Source organism: Gopherus flavomarginatus, chromosome 15, assembly GCF_025201925.1.
Source record: "Gopherus flavomarginatus isolate rGopFla2 chromosome 15, rGopFla2.mat.asm, whole genome shotgun sequence".
NCBI classification, from domain to species: Eukaryota; Metazoa; Chordata; order Testudines; family Testudinidae; genus Gopherus; species Gopherus flavomarginatus.
The window spans coordinates 22778182-22799885 of record NC_066631.1 but is presented as its reverse complement, the minus strand read 5'-3'; the positions used below and the strand labels follow the sequence as shown (position 1 = coordinate 22799885).

The following is a 21704-nucleotide window of genomic DNA, read 5'->3' as shown; positions in this document are numbered from 1 at the left end:
ACGTGGATGGAAAAACAGGGACTGCTGGGATGTAAAGCGATGCATCACGGGGGGTTGGGACAGGAAGCAGAATGACCCGCACCCTTCCCACAACCCACGGCGCCAAAATGGGCCAAGGTGCTCTGTGGGATAGCTGCCCATAATGCACCACTCCCAACAGCGCTGCAAATGCTGCAAATGTGGCCACACTCCAGCGCTGGTAGCTGTCAGTGCGGCCACACTCCAGCACTTTCCCTACACAGCTGTAACTCCCAGCGCTGTAGATCTCCAAGTGTAGCCAAGGCCTTAGTGGAGTCGGATGTCTTGTGACTCAGAAGCAGGTGTCATTTCCCGTGGCACTCAAAAAACTGGACGTACATGCCATGAAAACCCAGCTCTGTCAGGGAAAATCCAGCTTTTTCTACAGGAAACAAGTTCTCTTGCTGGTACTGCTCGATAGCTTCTGTATTCAAAGCAGTGAAAAGTACCTTTCAAAACCTTGATTACATTATTTGACTAGACTGCTGTAGGAGGAGGTGCATCCATTAGTCTGAAAGCTGCTGTGTGGACCATGGAAGACTGGAGGCCCCTTGCAGATTCTATTTTTAATTCAAATTTACATATGATAATTATCTCAAAGATAAAAAGTGTCTCCATACAAGAAAGTTAAACCTGTACTGAGCTTCACGAGAGTAGGCCATGGAGACGATGCACGGTCATCAAGCTTTACTTATACAAACTGGCAAGCGGTTATACAGGCAAACAAGCTTTATAGATGAGACTATGATTTCCACTCATTGATCAAATGCTAATTCTACGATGAAAAGAGAGACCCATAATCCATCTTTGCTGTTCAGTCAAGGGTTTGACAAAAAAAGAGAGGGAAATGAAGGATGCTACAGTGAAATTTAGGTCATGGGCCAACAGATCAATGTAGAAAGTAATAGATACACTAGGTCAGAGATGGCAGGAATACCTTGCCCCTTCCAAGATTCTTTGGTCTATAAGAGACCAAAGAAAGAATAAGATTGAACTTTGATTGCTGTTGAGGTTCCTGGGTCCTGTTCCCATTAAACACATGCATATTATTCCCCTCTAGCAATCTGTATTTCTTATGGTAATAACAATACATAAACAAAGAAGTATTAATCACCTGATTCTGCTATACATAACTACCACCACTATTAAGTATTTGAATACATATACTACAGGCTAACGCCTCAAGCCAGCCACTTCTCTTTTTCAGGCTTGAGGACAGTTACCACCTGTTCCTGATCACTTTATCGGCATCAGTTACACTTTCAATAGTGCTTCACATAAACTTCCTTTTTAAATCAAAGTGGCATACATGCCAGTGAAGTGCTAGTGAATGATACACCATTTATATTAAACACAACCTTCCAACTTACCTACTCTTATGCATGTTTCTGGCAGACGACTTCCCTTTTCCCTTTGCAAAACCAGCTCTCACTCTGCACTGTCAGTTCCACTACCCCTACTATTATGACATGCCACTCCACGCAAAGAGCTAACTGAGTCACCTTGTCAACAGAGAAAAGGGGGAAACGAACGCAGAATTTGAGAATGGAAAAAGGAAGGAAGTGCGTGTGCTGAATAAGCCAGACTCATCAATAAAATGGATCTCCCTCCATGATGAAGTGGCTCTACTAACCACTTCCTTGACAAAGCAGGTTTGCCGGCTAAAACCATAGTAAAACTACCTGTTGGATAAATTAGTTATAGCAAAGGGGCAGAAGATAATTTCTTGTCAGCTACAGAAAATACAGCACAGTTAAAAGGCAATCAATACATTTCCTTTCAAATATAGCACTGGTTCCTTAAGAGATTAGATATACCGTATATGCAGAGTTCTCCACCCTGTAAAAAGAATAGGAGTACTTGTGGCACCTTAGAGGCACCTTAGAGACTAACAAATTTATTTGAGCATAAGCTTTCATGGGCTATAGCCCACTTCTTCGGATGCATAGAATGGAACATATAGTGAGGAGATATATATACACATACAGAGAGCATGAAAAGGTGGGAGTTGTCTTACCAACTCTGAGAGGCCAATTAAGAAAAAAAACTTTTGAAGTGATAATCAAGATATCAAACTGTCTGTTCTGGGCTAAGTGTGAGAATACTTACAAGGGGAGATAGATTCAATGTTTGTAATGGCTCAGCCATTCCCAGTCCCTATTTAAGCCTAAGTAAGTCACCCTGTAATTCACCCTGCTGGCAATGACTTGAGCTGAGTGACAGCAGGAAAAATACTAGTCTAGTCTCTACAGTTCCTAAAAAAACCACTTATGAATTAATAGACCAAAATATTTTTATTTATTTCAGGCAAATCTACCCCTTCTGCTGCTATCATTCTAGACACTAAATTTTACTAACAAATTAAGTATTAGAGAATTGCACAAGGATTTTTATTAAGGAGTAAATATTTGGCACAACACTGCAGGAATCCTACTTTTTTTCTCTCCCCACTCCCATTATTTTCAGTCACCCAAGCAGAAAAATTCTTTAGCTAACTCTGCTCAATTTCATCTGTGCTCAGGCATAGCAGTACCAACAGTCTGATTAAATTCTTAAGACCTAATGACTGCTGCAGCAGGACAGTGCTAGCATGCAAGAGGCACAGGCACGGCCATTTCCCTATGCTTCCAAGAACATTATACAGGCGCACAGAAAATAGAAGTTGGTATTATTAAAAGGTTTCATACCTATAATTAGCATCGTGGATGGGTGGGAAGCAGAAGTGGTATATCTTGACTTTAGTAAGGCTTTTGATAGAGTCTCACGTGATCTTCTCAAAAAACTAGGGAAATGTAGCAATCGTAAGATGGGTGCATACATGGTTGGAAAGCCATTCCCAGAGAGTAATCATCAGTGGCTCACAGTCAAGTTGGAAGAGCATATTGAGTGGGGTCCCACAGGGATTGGTCCTGGGTCTGATTCTGTTTAGCACCTCGACAAACGATTTAGATAATGGCAGAGAGAGTACACTTACAAAGTTCGCAGAAGATACTAAGCTAGGAGGGGTTGCAAGTGCTTTGGAGGATAGGAATAAAATTCAAAATGATCTGGACAAACTGGAGAAATGGTCTGAAGCAAAAAGGATAAAATTCAATAAGGACAAATGCAAAGCACTACACTTATGAAAGAACAATCAGTTACACACACACAAAATGGGAAATGACTAACGAGAAAGGAGTAACTACGGAAAGGGAACTAGGGGTCATAGTGGATCACAAGCTAAATGAGAGTCAATACTGTAACATGATTGCAATAAAGGCAAACATCATTCTGGAGTGTATTAACAGAAGTGTTGTAAGCAAGACTCAAGAAGTAATTCTTGCACTCTGTGCTGATACGGCCTCAGCTGGAGGAGTATTGTGTCCAGTTCTGGGCATCACATTTTAGGAAAGATGTGGACAAATTTGAGAAAGTCCAGAGAACAACGATTAAATGTCTAGAAAACATGACCTATGAGGAAAGATTGGGAAAAAAGGAGGGCGGTGTTTAGTCTGGAGAAGAGAAGACGGAGGGGGGAAGAAGAAGAGACATGATAACAGCTTTCAAGTACATAAAAGGTTGTTACAAGGAGGAAAAGGAAAAATAGCTCTCCTTAACCTCTGAGGACAGGACAAGAAGCAATGGGCCTAAATTGCAGCAAGGGCAGTTTAGGCTGGCCATTAGGAAAAACTTCGTAACTGTCAGGGTTGTTAAGCACTGGAACAAATTGCTTAGGGAGACTGTGGAATGTCATCATGGGAGGTTTTTAAGAATAGGTTAGACAAACATCTGTCAGGAATGGTCTAGCGCTGGGTCACATACTCCCCTCCCACCCCCGATTTCTCCCTTCCAGTTAGCAACAGTTTCTAGAGGGGTCGGGGGGAGCAGCAACACCAGGTGTCTCAGGCCAGCCCTGCGCAGGGGGGCTCAGGGAGAGAACATCCTCTTCCCCCTCCACCCCTGAATCACCTCAGCGGACCACCCAATCTGTCTGGGTTGCGGGGGGGACGAACAACCAAAAATTGTAACTCAAAGGGGGTCTCAGTTCAACCCAGAGAGCCTGAGCAGCCCACTGAGGTGAGTCGGGGGTGGAAGTGGCAAGCCCCACCATGCAGGGCTGTCCCGAGCCACCTGGTGTTGCTGCTTGCCTCCCTTAACGTTCCTCTGCGCCCCCCCGGGGAGACGCACCCCACCGTTTGAAAACCTCTGCACTAAATAAAATGCGTTGTCTGCCATTATAGGATTTTTCTTGCGTACCCCCTAATGAGAGCTCACAAACCCATAGGGGTACACACACCCCAGTCTGAAAACCACTGGCCTAGTTATTACATGTCTTGCCTTGAGTGCAGGGGACTGGATTAGATGACCTATTGAGGTCCCTTCCAGCCCTAGACTTCTATGATTCTATTACAGCAAAATAACCATGTACCAACAGAACTGTCCAATAAAAGCAACCGATCAGCAACAACAGATTCAGTATAAAAATGCAAAATGTTTTTAGTTGTGAGTATTCACAATGAAGTGTTGCTACTTCAACGTAGCATCTTCTTTTATCCATGCCAAGTCCAAGAAATTCAAAAGCTACAAGGTAAAGTGCGACAACTACTTAGTTCACTAGAATATTTCAGTAAAACAAATTAATCTATCATGGCCAGCTCCACCTCAAAAAAGGCCATAGGGAAACTGTTTATTTCCAAGAGAATAAAGTTAAAATCATCCAGACATTTTACAGAAAGGGAAGAATCATGTGCAGGAAAACTAAATTTCTAATACTTACCGGTCCTTACCTAAATTTATTTCTATAAAAATTACCCACACATCAATCACTGGGCAGAATTACAGATGTCAACTCTGCTGATTTGCCAAACTTCTTGCCAATATGTAGGTGTTTTAGTGTGAGACTCCCTCTCCTCCAAGTCTACTGAACAGCTCTTCTGCACAAAGACTTTTCGCCACTTCTGCTGTTAGAGATTCCCTTCTTCCAGAAAAAATGGGCAAGACAGCCACTGCTTGATGCCCTGCTCTAAGTGTGGCTGACACTTGGACAGCTGGCTGTCCAATGCTCAGCTGGCATCTTGAGATAAGGTAAGGTCATCTTTCTAGTTTCTATAGACTTTGGCTAAAAACAGCCTTACTAATACAGCTAATACCAGAGAAACTCAATGGCTCAACCCCTCGACTTCCTAATACAGACCAATAACTTAAAATATATTGGCTTCCAAGGTAACACTGATTCTGCTGAACAGAAGCAAACAGCTAATGCAAACACTTAGAACACACTGTACGCTTCTGCAAGTGAGTTCATGAACAGCCCCCCGTTTTCCCCAGGATGAGCAGCTTCTGGACAGGTTTTCACCTATTTTGCTGAACTGGAAGGGTGTGCACTGATGGTCTGAACATTGGCTGGGAGCCAGGAACTCCCATTGCCTGATTTCCAGCCCCAGTTCTCCCAGAGTTGTCGGTTCCTGGGAAAATCACTTAACCCACCTCCCCAGTTATAAAATGGGGATAGTACCTCTTTCATAAGATAGTGAGTCATAATTTATTCAGAGCTGTAAAGCACTCCACAGAGTCACTATTAAATGTGGGGTCAATATAAGAGAGAAGCACTCACTGAAACAGTAACAGGAAAGGCCATGACCATGTTTTCAAACATATAATTTTGTACTCAGATTTGATTATTGTCAGAGATGTTCACGTACATCTTTCATCCTCAAGAATCCCGAAGTGCTTCATCAACTATATTTCCACCAATCTACACATAGGAATAACTTAAATCAATTACATGCAGCCACTGCTGGGGATGAACATCCTAGCTGTTTAACAGTGCACTGCAACATTATAAAACAGTTCAGGGTAGGAAGCTAATGCCTTAGCCCATTGCAACTATGACAAAATTTTACATAGGCAAAGTAGACAGACTGGAAGAGAAGAATCATCAAATCTTTAATTTCCACATTAGACGAGGACTGCTGTTTTAAGGCTCATCAGTCAGACAGGAACTATAGCAGAACAGCTGCCCTTAATACTATGCTTAGATATTGGCTCAACAATAAATGAGAGGGCAGATGGCCACTTGCTGAATGAGATCTTGCTGAACCAGTGTTTTCTTTAGGGAGTCTTCAAAGAACTGACCAGGCCAGATCCTGGCATTTTGAGATCCAGTGAGACAACAGACCAAAGTAGCATGCCTACAGATCCATAGGAAATAGTTGGAAGAGTAGAATCAGCACTTTTCATGCAGACTGTATTGCTTTCTCCAGCATCTAGTTGATTTGCTTTGTTAAATAAAGTAATGCCCCAGTTCTCTGTGGTTAGGACAGTCTTGAAGTAATCCCAGGCAAAATTCCTCATCTTGTGCCTTCCACAGGTAGACTGAAATAAATCAGTGAGCTCTCTCCCAAAATGACATTTATCTTAATGGTTATGAAAGTGCCTGCTTCTTAATCAGACACAGTGACACTTTATGTTAACAAATACACAAAACTGCACATCAAATGGTTACACAGGAACTGAATTCTGCACAAACAGAATTCTTATTTGGTACCAACTAGCACAAGCATATAACGAAATCTGATCCCGACATCAGCTGCTAATGACCCCTAGGTCCCTGACATAGAATTCTAAGTTCCAACTATCTCAGTCCTTCTAGTTACTCATTCCCGAGTCACAATAGCCAGCACCACTTCCTCCTGTAGTCACTTACAAAAACAAACCGAAAAATGTGTTTGTTTCCAAAATATTAAGACTGTTAGTGTTCACTTACTAGCTGAGTAAAGGGCTGTACAGAGGCTATTTGGTGCACAGAATATTTCCTAGCACTGATAGATACATGCATGCCACCTGCAGCACATATGCATAAATAAATAATAAAAAGCTCTCAGCACCGCAAGACAGGTGAGTGGCCATACAGGACAAAAAGGACTAAACACCTAAAATGTTCCTCTGTTCCCAGCCTACAGAAGGAATGAGTGATGGAGGACAGTTCAGTAGTCAAATTCACCCCTACAAGATTATGAAGCTGTTCTTTACACCTTTCCATTCATTACTATAGACACAGTACTCTTTGAGAATATACTGATGAGATCTCAGAAAACAAGTTTATCCAATATCAGTTCAGCTCCATAATTTCAAACCTTTACGGTAAAATTTGGACAGTTTACTGTTAGGCTTTGTCCCGTTCCATGATCACATCTGTATTTAACTTGTCTGTGCAGATTTTTTTTTTAAACTCACTGTCAATTTTAGGGCATCACGGATTTGAACTTCATGCCTTAAATTATATTTACACTAGGAAAACACATTTAAAAGTTTCCTACTATTGTTAACACTGCTTTAGCTGCATCAGTGCTACCAAACTGCAGGACTTTTGCTAGGCCATTAGCTGCCATCAGATGTAACCACTCTATATGCCTGTCAGATTTTCTCAGTACAGATGAGCCAGCCCTTCTAATCACTAGTTTAAGCAGATCTTTTCCAAGGAAGTCTGATCGTCCTGGTGATCAAAACAATGGTGGTAGATGACAATACATGTATATCACTGCCAATGTTGCTTATACTGATGGAGCTGAACTAGCTTTAGCAACACTGAAAAAGCTTTAGAAAAAAAAAGTTTCCCAAATGCAGAAAGGGCCTAAATCATCAACCCTTACCCAGGAAAAGAGGAAGTAACTGCAATGTACATACTTTCCAGTTCCCCTTTTGAGTGTGTCATGTTAAATCACATGTTTATAAAACACTATTCTGAGAACCACCAGTCTCAGTCTTACGACAATATATTGCATCATGCCAAGCCATTTACAAAAACAAGCCTTGCAAAGTACTATTATTAAGTATTTACACAAGGAACAAATATACAATAATGAGCTCTTCACTCTAGCAGACAAAGGTATAACACATTCCAATGGCTGGACGCTGGGAATAAGACATAAATTGTTAATAGCAAGAGCCATTAACCTTTGGAACAATTTACCAAGGGTCATGGGGGACTCTCCATGACACACAATTTTTAAATCAAGATGGACGTTTTTCTAAAAGATATGCTCTATTAATTGTTTTAGGGAAGTTTATGGCCTGTATTATACAGGAAGTCAGACTAGATAATCATAATGGGCATCCAACTTTAGAATCTATGAATAAGCAAAATTCAGTAGTTAAGTTTACAGCAATTGTGGGTGCTAAACTGACTGGCAAAAACTGTTCTGTACTAAACAGCAACTTGTAAAATATCTGTAAATACCTCTAAATGTGTACTTAACAGAAAAACACTGATAATTACACCCCTTTCTCCTAACTTTGGAGAATGCATTTGTGTGTCTTGAACGGATTTATAGTTGTTTAGTATCATATTTTGAATGAGTCCTACCCTACTTTGAAGGTCTGCTACCCTTTCTACCCACAAAACAAACTAATTTGGATCCTCCAGCTACCAAGCGAATACTGAAATACTTACATTTTATTATAGGCCTTAAAAATTACTGTATTTGGAAATCAACTTATGAGAACTAAAGCATACAATACAGGTCTAAATATTTCATCAAGTTACTATTCTCTCTCCTTAAAAAATTAAACTTGCCAGCACACCTTGACAACAAAACCTTTATATTGCACAGGTGCCTCCAAAGTTGATTCTAGCATCACATCAAAGATTTTATTCCGAACAATACATATCCATCTACCCTGCATTTTGGGACATTCCTAGGTAGGGAGAACCATCTAAAGAGTTCAAAACTACAGAACAAGATAAAGAGCATGTTATAATATATGTAACAAATGATAAACTAGAAAAACAGAGAATGAGAAAAATCCACACCTTTACTGGAAAGTTACTGATTATTAAGCAGCAGAAGAGAAAATTTCCTTTGCTTCAGCCTATGGTACTAATAAATCACTGCGAAATACCTGCAAGACATAGATGTTTTTGACTGAACACTAGTGGGGAAAGTTTTTATTTTTTTTTATTTTTCTTTAAAAGGCAGCTTTACTTTTAGTGATGATAGCTCTTTTTTCACTCTGTCTGCCATTATTCATCTGTTATTTATTTACCTTCTTAAAGTGTTTTGGGGACAGTTTGAAAAATGCCTTACAAGATAAAGTCGTATCGAAGGTACTTTACTTGATGTGCTCACAAAGGAGTTATACTTGCTTTGACACAACCCATACACTGAGGATGTTCAATTCTGGGCTATGACAATGTTTATGCAATACTTTTAGCATTTACATAACACCTTTCACCCAGAAAGGTCCCAAAGACTTTCCCAAGTTATATGCCAATGAAGGGCAGAGCCAAACTACATACGATAAACTGCACAACAACATTCCACACAGGAAGAAGGGAGGGACTTTTGGCACAGACACTGTGATAATCCCCTCTTAGGAAAAATTCGGTAATATCCACAGAGACCAGAACTCAATTGTCCAGTGAAGGAACACAGGACAAGGAGTTAAGAAATCAGTTCTACTCTCTGCTATGCCACTAACTAAAACTGTTTACTTAGTCGAGTCACATTCTCTTTATATCCGAGATTCATAATCCATGAAGTGGGAATAATATTGCTATTCTTTGTAAAATAATTTGACATCTCTAACTGGAGTGCACAATAGTAGTGCTTTGTATTATTATTACCCCAGTCTAAGAGGACTATACAAACAGTATGTAATATGCTATGCAAAGTTAGATTATGCTGTACTGTCTGTCAAATATTTCATGTAGTCATTTTGCTCTGCAGTGATGATCTAATGAACAATCCCTCACCCAATCTGAAGAGAGAGATATTGTGTTGACAGGACCTATATCTGCATGAAAAACAAGGCTGTTAATGAATTTACTGTGTTTACAGCAGCTCTTTCACCTGCCAGGCTCCAGTTTGACACAATGTTAAACAAACAACTATCATGGGGATTATACAGAGCTAATCCTGAGGGGACCCACACAATCCAACTGAAACACCCATAAAATTAATACAATTCCCATATGTCAGGTACTTCTGGACCTCGAGGGGGATAATGCTGGCACAGATGGACCCCGCAACACTAGGTCCCTTACCACATTTATATAAAAGAGTAATGCTGCTTAGAGAGATATGGAAAACCTGATCTGGATAGTCAAGAAAACAGCTGCATGTGGCTGCGGTGGCTAACTTTGCCAAGGGGCCATAAAGACCCTACATTGGATTAACATAGCTGCTACAAGTTAAAAAGTGAAATTGTGTGTGCAGTGTTGGACAGAGGTACAGACTAGATCCGGGGTTCTCAAACTGGGGGTTGGGACCCCTCAGGGGGTCACGAGATTATTACGTGGGAGATCACAAGCTGTCAACGTCCACCCCAGACCCCGCTTTGCCTCCAGCATTTATAATGGTGTTGAATATATAAAAAAGTGTTTCTAATTTATAAGGGGTGGGGGTCACACTCAGAGACTTGGTATGTGAAAGGGCCCACCAGTAAAAAAGTTTGAGAGCCACTGGACTAGATGATCAACTGGCCCTTCTCCTAACCTTGAAGCGTCTGACTCTGTAGGCGAGTTGCCCACTCCCAAGGGGGCAGTCACCTCCCACACCCCTGGATCCGATACCGGGCGAGGCGGCGGCTGTGGGGCGATACTTCACCTGGTCGGCCCCAAAGGGGGTGATGTTGGCTTTGACGGAGCCCACGCTCAAGCCCACCAGGGCCAAGCCGGCGAAGACGGCGATGGAGCAGTAGCGGCCGGCGCCCTCCTGGGAGCAGGGGGCGAGGGTGGCGTTGGCAGCCAGGGAAGAGGCGTTCTCGATGCTGACCAGCGCGATCTTCCCGCAGAGGGCCTGCCGGGGGCCCGAGGCAGCCAGCGCCGGGAAGGCCAGCATCCCCAGCAGGTAGAGCGCCAGGCTGAGCAGGATGGTGCCGAACTTGCCCAGCAGGGCGTCGGCCAGCCAGCCGCCGAAGGGCGAGACCAGGTAGGTGATGCCCATGAAGATCAGCAGGGCCTGGCTGGCCTGGGCGCCCTCCCAGCTGTAGGGGGGCCCGTTGAGGAAGAGCACCAGGTTGGAGGTGATGCCGTAGAAGGCCACCCGCTCCAGCAGCTCGGCCAGCAGCACGGCGGCGCAGGCCAGGCGCCGGCCCTGGAAGGAGCTGGGGCCGCCGGGCGGACCCCGGCCCCGCCACCTGCCGCTGCCTCCCCCCAGCAGGGGGCTCCGCTCTCCGGGATCGGCCCCGCGGGGCCCCTCCATGGCGCCAACGCCGAGCCCCTCAGCCAGCGCTCCCGCGGCAAACAAACTTCTCCTACCCCCCCCCCTCGGGTCTCTGCTTAGGGCTCCAGCCCCGCCCACTCGGCCCAGGCTATACGCGCTGATTGGCTGCTTCGGCTGTCACTCCGCGATGGCGCTTCCGGGTTCCGCGCGCAGGTGTTGCGCGGGGGCTGCCCCTAGCCAGGTCCCGCCCAGGGGGCGGAGTGACGTAGGTGGGCGGGGCGTGGCTGGCTGGAGGGAGTGATTGCAGGGGAATGTGAGCCCTGGGTGGCAGTATTAAACATCCCTGGGTAGCTTGTCTGTGGGTGAGGTCAGACTCCAGGTGCTATAATGATGGGGCCACACGATAGTTACTTTCCACTCACCTGAGTTCCTGATGCTCTTGGGCCTGCATTGTCTTAAGAGGACCAGGAACCGCTGTCTTGTGATTGTGTTTTGGCATATTATTCTATGGACTGGATAATCTTTATTACACTCTCTGATTTTATTGTATTTATACAGTCCTACAGGCATGCACACCCCTTTACTTGAAAGATGAAATGATAGATTCAGGATCTTATGTGGTAATTAAACACTCAACAAAACAAGGGATAACAACAAAGAATGGGACAAGTGGATTGAGGGAGAATGGTATAACAGAAAAGAATCATGATTTTACACACAATTTATGTCAAGCAAGTATGTTATGAGTTCCTCTTTGGAAATAAATTTTGGCCATAAACAATGAAATACCCTGCTGCCTCTCACTCATTTCCAGGAAAACCCACATAGTTTCTATTCTTTTTAGGTTCTTATGCTGCTGCCATTTTCATGGTATATATAGAGCCTAATTCTGATAATTTTTTTCATTTTCACTTCTTTAAATGGTCATAGCCTGAAACAGATCCTGTCTTCATACTTTGAAATAGATGGACCAGTTAATCTTCTCCTTTTCTGATTTCAACACTGAATTAAAATTAAATTTGCTTGTATAATAATAAAATATTACTATGAAAATGTGATTATTGCTCTTACTGCAGTTCATAGTCAGAAAAAAGAAAACAAAATAGGAATGACAGAGGAAACATCATCTTGGAAAAAATGGAATTCTCAGTTTAAACTGTCCCATTGTTTATGTAATGCTTTTGCATCACACTGATATTATAAACTGATCAATTGACACATCTTCAAAATTATTAATATTTATAGTTAGCATTTGGTGGTGGTGTGGAAGATGTGAAAGATAAGTGATTAGGAAGCATAGTTTAGACTTGCCTTTTATTTTTTTCTCTCACTATATTTCAGTTTTACAATGTGTCACCAGATCACCTGAAGAAATTAAGGCCTTGATGTCAGCGGGACTACTCAGGCAGTAAAATTAACCATGCTTGTCAGTGTTTGCTGGATCAGGGCCTTGAAGTTCCCCTTTTGCCACTTTTACTTATGCTAATTAGCAGTTGAAGTTAATGGGTCTAATTTTGTGAGTAAGTGCAATTTATCATGAATAAGGGCATTTAATACTTCATGGGGACTAGTCACAAAGGCAAACACTATGCTCAGAAATATGTGTCATAGGATCAGGCCCTAAGGTAAAATGTTTTCTGTGAATAAAATGGAAGAGATATTGCACTCTTCCTGTTTTCAGTAAAAAGGCAGACTGACAATATACCACCACACCCAGGCATCTGGTTGCAAATCAAGATTTTATTATTGTCAGTTAAAGAGCATAGCTAAGTGTTGTTAATTAAACAGCTGGTCCCAGTAAAAAATGCACTTATCTTTAAAGAATGGCTTTTGTAAATAACATACTGACCCCGTGGAAGTGATTCATGAAATATATTTGCTCAACTTAATGTTTAAACTTAATGACAAAGCGCAGCAAAGTTCATACAGCCAAATGTAGATGAAGGATCTTATGTCTGTAAATTATTGTTGGAAAGTTACCAATAATTTAACAGGAGCTGATCAAAATTTTAGGTTTATATGACTTACCTAATTTTGTGTACTAGGCACCTAGATGCAACTAGTGTGATTACATCATCTAAGGTTTCTAATGGCAGTGGCCAGAGACTACCAAGTAGATAACGTTACTTTGCATTAGGGCATACTTTATACACAAGTATCAGAGGGGTAGCCGTGTTAATCTGGATCTGTAAAAGCAGCAGAGTCCTGTGGCACCTTATAGACTAACAGATGTTTTGGAGCATGAACTTTCGTGGGTGAATACATGCATCCGTCGAAGTGGGTATTCATCCACGAAAGCTCATGCTCCAAAACGTCTGTTAGTCTATAAGGTGCCACAGGACTCTTTGCTGCTTTTAATATACAAAGACATCACATTCCAGTCCCTGCACAAATTATCTTAGCAACAGTGAGGTGACGTTTTATATTGGCCCATCCACCAACTGTTAAAAACATCTTGCAACACTGAAATAGTCATATTTAATATTAGAGATGCACATTATAAAAATGTTATTGTCTTTTCAGTACTGAGAAAGAAATAGTTATGACAGTCGCACTGAAATTCAAAAGCAGCTGTATCTACTGAACTTACTCTTTATGAAATAAAAGTGGCTTCACCAGAGAAATTTATCATTTTTCTCCAAATAACAACATTTTTAGCTACAATACATTTAAAACTCCTGCATGAGGATAAACCCAAGATGAATGTATACCAATTGGTGTTGCATAAGAATAATGGCTTTTCCATGGAAAGTCAACATTTTATGAAGGAAGTAGGTGTGAGTGTTTCAAAGCAGGGGAGACCTGTCTGAAAAAGCTATGAAGTCTTTCCAGGAAAGTTTAATCAACACCAGATTAATGGATGGAGAATTGTTTTCCCTCCCTTGCTTACTTACTTACTTTTGAATTAGGAGTAGGGTTTCCAACTGTCTAATCACACAAACTCAACCACCCTTGCCCTGCCCCATCTGAGGCCCTGCCATGTTCACTCCATCCCCCTCCCTCCATCACTCGCTCTCCCCCACTCTCACTCACTTTCACCAGGCTGGGGCAGCGGGGGTGGACTCTGGGAGGGAATTTGGGTGCAGGAGAAGGCTCAGGGCTGGGGCAAGAGGTTGTGATGTGGGAGAGAGGGCTGGGCTCTGGGCTCCAGCTGGAGGTTGCAATGTGGGAGAGGGCTCTGGGCTTTGCCTGGGGCAGGGTGTTGGGGTGTAGGAGGGGGTGCAAGCCCTGGGAGGGAGTTTGGGATTGCAATAGTGCACAGAGTCCTAAAATTCTTTAATCTGGGCCTGATGGGGAATCCAAATCTTTTAATGTAGATCAAGATCCTGACAGAAAAAGCCTGGAAGAATTGTGCTCACAGAGAAAAAGAAAAAGGCCCCAGAGCAGGAACTGAAATATCTGTTAACTGCCAGTCATAAGGAAGCAGACCTAGCAAAAATGCTTGCAGTAGGAAACCAGCAGCAGTTTGAACATGAACAAAGAGTGGCATATCTTCGATTGCAGGAAAAGCAAAAACTAGCTAATATGAAATGAGAACGCCTGTGTTTTGAACCTGAACGAAAAATGGCATATATTCGATTCCAGGAATTAGAAGCTAAGGCCAAGGGCGGATCTAGCTTTTTTGCCGTCCCAAGCACAGCAGGCAGGCTACCTTCGGCAGCACGCCTGCAGGAGGTCTGCTGGTCCCGCGGCTTCGGCATACCTGCCGCCGAATCCACGGGACCTGCGAACCTCCTGCAGGCACGCCACTGAAGGCTGCTTGACTGCCGCCCTCGCAGGGACTGGCAGGGCGTCCCCAGTGGCTTGCCGCCTCAGGCACGTGCTTGGAGCGCTGGTGCCTGGAGCCACCGGTAGCTAAGGCAAAAGTGGACAGACTTAAGCTCCAAATCAAAAGAATAAAGGAACAACAGGAACTGTATCATCCTGGAAAGCGAGCTCCTCTCAACAACAAAGATGGGGATAGAATCTATCCAGTCTGTAACAATGTTGGTATGTTGTTTGACTCTAAGCTGTTGTCTGTGTGTAAGTATCCTCACACCTTCTTGTCAACTGTCTAAAATGGACCATCTTGATTATCACTACAAACATTTTTTTCTCCTGCTGATAATAGCTCATCTTAATTAATTAGCCTCTTACAGTTGGTAGGGCTACTTCCACTTTTTCATGTTCTCTCTGTGTGTATATATATATCTTCTTACTATATGTTCCATTCTATGCATCTGATCAGTGGGCTGTAGCCCATGAAAGTTTATGCTCAAATAAATGTGTTAGTCTCTAAGGTGCCACAAGTACTCCTGTTCTTTTTGCGGATACAGATTAACACGGCTGCTACTCTGAAACCTGTGTGTAACCAGTTTTGCTATGACCAGAAAGAGGGTAACCAAATATACCCCAACACTGACACCTTTTATGAAAATGCTTTTACTGTGCGCTGAGGTAAAAATAACTTCATAATTTGTACAGAGAATGTAAAAGTCAATGATAAAAGCTGTTTAGGGCAAATTAGAGCTTCTAATGTCACTCTTGTTAAAGCAGATTTTGTCAAAGAGGAAGATTACTTACCAGAGCAGAGTGTGAATATTACAATCCTCTATGAGTTTACTGTAAGTGTGCCTTTAGCCAGAATCCATCGTGAATGGAATGGTGTTAAACATGAAGTTATAGCTGGTGTAAGGAAGTTATTGCCTAAGGATCTTTTGATTGGGGATGGTATTAAGGCTTTGTTCAGTCAAGTTGATAACATAAACCAGTCATAGGAAAGAAATAATCGTAAACCTGTATCTATTGGGGGCAAGGATTTACCTATGGAGGGTTTCTCCAAATGTTTGTCTGAGAAAGATAGCTGTTTATCTGTACAAAAAGGCAGTGCATATATGGAAGAAACTTCCGAGTGTCTGTCTGGTATTTCAGAAGTGAATCTGGCATTAGATAAGGCTCAGTGAAATGTTTCTGTAGAGCAGATTAAACCTGATGGACAGGTTAAAGCCCTAACTGAGGAAGGAAAAGGTATAGCAGGGGTAGGCAACCTATGGCACACGTGCCAAAGGCAGGACACAATCTCATTTCCAGTGACATTCACACTGCCCGGTCCTGGCCACCGGTCTGGGGACCTCTGCATTTTAATTTAATTTTAAATGAAGCTTCTTAAACATTTTAAAAATCTTATTTACTTTACATACAACAATAGTTTAGTTATATATTATAGACTTATAGATAGAAAGAGACCTTCTAAAAATGTTAAAATGTATTACTGGTACGCGAAACCTTAAATCAGAGTCAGTAAATGAAGACTTGGCACACCACTTCTGAAAGGTTGCCGACCCCTAGGGTATAGTCTTGGTGAGTGATGGATTGTTGGCTAGTGAAATTTTTAAAAGTAAGCCTGACCCAGGTAAAAGTGATGTGCTTAAAGTAGCTCAGTGTACCCTAATTGAGTGACCACAGTTGGCCCCCACTGGGACCTCGGTCACACACACACACACACACACACACACACACACACACACACACACACACACACACACACACACACACACACACCCCGCCTCTCTCAACCTTGCAAAGCACAGGCACACCTGTACAAAATGATTTCAACTTCCCTGAATATACTCCATTGATTAGTCTTCATCACCCTGGAAATTTTAATTCTTGAAAATCTAGGGTCCAGGCAGGCTATTTTATGATCTATTCAGGAACACTACATTTTGAAAGTGTTCAAGATTCCATCTCTCTGATTGGGACTCTGTTTCCCCTGTGTGAGGATTTCTACATTCTAAGAAACAAGGAATTTACTTTTCCTCCATGTATGACAAATTTGTTCAAGATGAATATTCTGATTTAAACCAGATAAAACTTCTCCATAAGAAGGGCTTACTAAGCCTTAGTTCTTGAGAGGTATAATAATTCTGGCCAGGATTTCTAAGGGCTTGTTTACGCTTCTGCTTATGTCAATGTAATTGACATCATTCAGGGGTATGAAAAAACCACCCCTCTGAGCGACGTAAGTTACATCAACTTAAAGCAGTATCTACTCCATACTATGTCCGCGGGAGAGACTCTCCTGCTGACACAGCTTCCGCCTCTTATTGAGGTGGAGTAATTACGTCAGTGGGAGAGTGCGATGTAGTGTGTCTTCACCAGACATATGTGCCACTGCAGTGCAGTAGTGAAGACAAATCCTAAGTCCTCCCCTAGGGCTCAAAAATGTATTCTGTGGAAAATATTTCTGAAAGAAAGGTGCAGTTTTTATACTTGTGATGGCTCAAACCAAAATCCCAGATCTGAATGCGCCTAATGTTGAGAAAATTTGGATCTACTAATTTTTTCATTTGGTTTTCATCTTGATGGATAACACATTCACATCCAATTACTATATCAAAAAATGCAAACACATACAGCAGAAATATTATTACAGAGCACAGTAAGATATGTATTTTTGTGGGCTGTTTGACAGATGATTGGTTTCTTTGCACATGCAAAACAGAACAATGGGGAAAAAAGGAAAACATGTAGCCTTTATAAATCACCCTTTGGTTTGATGAAATATTCCTAATGTGCCATTTCTTTGTTAATATGTGTTGATTTGCCACATCTCATTCATTTGTAGGGAGCCTCAATCTTTAATGTCAGAGGGGTAGCCGTGTTAGTCTGGATCTGTAAAAGCAGCAAAGAGTTCTGTGGCACCTTGTAGACTAACAGACGTATTGGAGCATGAGCTTTCCTGGGTGAATACTCACTTCGTCAGATGCATGCATCAATCTTTAATCTCTCTAATTCACATTGGGCAGCTCTGTTTAAGTGCATGCATGTGGGCATACACAGTTAGCGTGGATATGCATATGCTAATTTGTGCTAGGCTTAAATAAAAATCCCAGATCTGAATGCTTGTAATATTGGGAAAGTTTTGGCTCAGTAATGTGTATGCAGTAAGGATGGGTGTGTGTCTGTCAGCTATGTGCATGTGTGAGGAAGAAAGCATATGTTTCTCTCTCAGGTTCTAATTCTAATCTCACTAAGGCCATAAAAACTTTACTGGTAGATCAGGTAAGGGGTGTGATTTTTTTTTACAACCAACATAATTATACCAGTAAAAGCCCTGGCAGTTATATCAGTATAAAGGTAACTTAGGTCAAGTCTATATTGCAAACTTTTGCTGGCATATGTATGTTGGTCAGGGGCGTGAAGAGGTTTGAGTTGTGACCAACATAGCTGTGCTAGCAAAATTCCTTAGTGTAAACACAGTATCACGCAAGGGGGACTGGAATAAGCTATGCCACTTTTGCCATTATATACTGGACCCATATAAGGAGTACTCTGCCAATATGGTATGCCCATATATCATACCTGCAAAGCCTTCCTAGTGTGGTGTACTTATACTGATATATACTTCCGATGTGTATAACAGCCCCCACCCCTTTATACTAATATAGCTGGGTCCAAACTAGGGCAGGTTATATCACTTTGACTATGCTGGCATAGTTAAAGAGGTACAACTTTCTAGTGTGGACAGGGCCTTTGAGTGGTGTCAATCAGGAGTAACTCAACTCAAGTCACCAGTGTAAAAGTGGTGCAAGTGAAGCAACACTCTGGCTTTGTGAGACCTGAATCTGCAGGGGTGGGGGGAGTGTCTCTCTCTCTCTCGGACTTTACTGGCCTGACAGGCTAGATCAGTGTTGGGGAGTTTAAAGACGAGTCACCCCCCTCAGGTCTCTCTGGCTCCTGGGTGGGCCCGATCCACTCAGAATCGGGCTTGGCCCCACACTTAGGGCTGGAGCCCCTGTGTGCATTTGTCACTGGCTAGTGGTAGGTGGCGAGGGACTGGGAGTGTCTGTTGGCCGCCTCCCCGCCCTCCGCAAGGAGCAGGCGGGAGGGTCTCTCCGTCCCGCCCCGGGGGAGGCGGAACTCTAACTCCGGGCTCCTGCGGCCGGGGTGCCGTTGTGGGGCCGGACCGCAGACAGCTGCAGCCGCGGCCGCCGCCGCCGGCCGGTAACGTGGCCTCGGGTGCCGGCTGCGGAGCGATGGGAGCGGCCCCAAAGTGGCTCCCTGCCCTGGCCCTGCTTGGGAGCTGCCCGTAGCCGCCGCCGGGCCCGGTGGCACGCGCCGCGCCGCGATGAGGCTGCTCCTGTTGGCCTGTCTCCGAGCCCAGACGGGGAACGCTACCACCGCGGGCAGGATACAGTAAGTGCCGGCTCTGTTCACGGGGGCTGCTCCGCGCCTGCCTCTCTCCGCGGCTCCCTCCCCGGTTCACGGGGGCCAAGGGCTCCCCTGCATCTGCCTCTCTCTGCTGCTCCCTCCCCCGATCACAGGAGCCGGGGGCTCCCTTGGACCTGCCTCTCTCCGCTGCTCCCTCCCCGGTTCACGGGGGCCGGGGGCTCCCCTGGTGCCTCTCTCTGCTGCTCCCTCCCCCGATCCCAGGAGCCGGGGGCTCCCTTGGACCCGCCTTTCTTCTCTTCCCCATGTTCATGGGGATAAGGGGGGACGCCCTGGGATTTGCCTTCTCCATTCTTAAGGAGGATTTTCCTATGTCTGCCTTTTCCCCTTGCATAAGAAAAATGGGGGCACCCTATGCCTGTTTCCTCATCCACAGAGACAAAGGGGATACCCCTCCCCGTGTTGTCCCTGCCTCCCCACCAGGGCAAGGGGGAGCTGTCATCTCCCTTGTGCCTGGCCTCCCTTTTATCCACATGGGCAAGAGAACACGCTGCCTGTCTCTCTCTCTTTCTTTCTCTCTCCCATTCCAAAAGAAGTGGGTGAATTCCTTTATGTGTAAACCTTCCCTCCTCCCCCCACCCCCTGTCCAGTCCACTTCCATAGGGACAGCCATGTGAAGACTGGGTGCAGCATAATGTATTTTCCTATCAGGGCTTCTTTCAGGCCCTGAAAAATTCCTTCATTCAGAGAGGTTGAGACTATAAACACAACCTCAAGATAAGTCACAAAAGAAACATCGCAACCTCTAAATCAGGGAGACTTGAGGCATGTCAGGTTAAGACGGTGGGTGCTACACAGAGCTTCTAAAAAGTTACCTCTCCAGAAAAGGAATATTTTTATCTGTGTCTGAGCAGGGAACTGGGAATCAGGATTCTTACATATTTTCCCTTGCTCTTCTACATTGTGTGATGTCAGGTAACCACCCTGTATGCCTCTGTTTATCCACTTGTAAAATCAGATTGCTAAGGGCTTGTGTACACAAAGAACTTACCCAAGATAAGATAGGATGTGAATTTAAAGTGCAATAACTATTCTGGTCAGTTTCCCCATGTAGACAAGTCCTAGTACATACTTCGTATAAGCAGTGTGAAGCTTCATTAATAAATATAAAGTACTTTGAAATCTTTGGATTAATGGCACTGTACAAATACGCAGTATTATTGCAGTATTGCTGATGCTACTGTTTACCTTGTAGTTTTACTTTTCTATAAAATGTGTGAGAAAAGCGCATTATGATTAAAAGCATAAAACTAGTGACGTTTCATGTTTGGACTCTTCATTGTTTTTGTTGATACAGACTAACATGACTTACCCCTCTGAAACCTGCAGAAGGCAGGTGTTTCCCATTCATCCTCCACTCCTGAGGCCTCACATTCCAACATTTACAGTCCCAACAAGTGATGAGTGCTGCATTCCAAAAGGACTTACACAGCTGAACCTGTTGACAAGCAGAGTGAAACTTCATTGGGTTCAGCTCTACTTCTAGAGAGAAAACTACTGACTTCGGGCTCTAGAAGCAAAGTAATTCAAAACTGCATTGTGAGGGGCAAAGTCCCACTTCACAATGGATCTCGAGATCCCTTCCAGTCCTAGAATCTATGAATCTGTTGGGGTGTACTCATTTCAAGCCAACACGAATCATCCGTTAATTCCCTCCACTCCTGCTGTTTGGAAAGAGATGTCCAAAGCAGAGAGAAATTAAAGAAAAATTGATGTTGATTAAATAAGTATGAATGAATGAAGTGAATGGTTGAAGGTGTACAGGAGTAATTGTAAACTGCTGGCCATCCTTACAGTTCATTACCCTCACAAGAATAGTGTGCAAATAAAGGTGCCTCGTTCTTGTAAGGGAGAGGAACAAAGTTCACTGATAAGGCAGTTTCAAACCAAAAAAGGTTATATGAGGACAGATTTGGTTTCACAGTGAAAGCCTCTCAAAGTTGTAATTTAAATACCTACAGCTTCCATAGACTTTACTGGGAATTGTGGTTGGTCACTACCTCTGAGGCTCAGGCATACAGACCTGATCCAAATACCAGCTGAAGTAGAAATTATTTCATTGACTTCAGTAGGTTTAAGATTAGGCCCTCTACACTCAGCAATGGCTTTGGAAACCAGCCTGCTGACCGAGGCTTTGTGGAAGAGAATCAATGTAGTAGTATGAAATGTATTTAAAAAAGGGGCGTTGTTATCACTGTAACACCTAAGAGCCCTAATCATGGACCAGGACCCGGTTGTGTTAGGTACTGTACAAACACAGAAAAAGAAGTTCCTGGACAGCAGTCACTCTATCCCCATAACTTATTGTACAGTACAACCCCATTCAAAATG

At 43.4% G+C, this 21704-nt stretch overlaps 2 protein-coding genes and 1 long non-coding RNA gene across 3 annotated transcripts in view; 2 read left to right on the top strand and 1 right to left on the bottom strand.

Moving 5' to 3' along the window:
• The window catches only part of SLC15A4 (solute carrier family 15 member 4), a 59430-nt gene extending 48205 nt beyond the window's left edge, over positions 1-11225 (bottom strand). Inside the window, exon 1 of the mRNA XM_050923521.1 lies at positions 10605-11225. Within this exon, the coding sequence (XP_050779478.1) occupies positions 10605-11201 (597 nt within the window). The 5' untranslated portion in view covers positions 11202-11225. The remainder of the gene's footprint in view (positions 1-10604) is intronic.
• On the top strand, positions 10833-11948 carry LOC127034593 (uncharacterized). Its single transcript, XR_007769432.1, has 2 exons — positions 10833-10928; positions 11721-11948. It is a non-coding gene; the product is annotated as an uncharacterized LOC127034593 (long non-coding RNA).
• Positions 11949-19085: 7137 nt separating this feature from the next.
• The window catches only part of GLT1D1 (glycosyltransferase 1 domain containing 1), an 84622-nt gene continuing 82003 nt past the window's right edge, over positions 19086-21704 (top strand). The window contains exon 1 of the mRNA XM_050923536.1: positions 19086-19340. Coding sequence (XP_050779493.1) covers positions 19273-19340 — 68 coding nt within the window. The 5' untranslated portion in view covers positions 19086-19272. The remainder of the gene's footprint in view (positions 19341-21704) is intronic.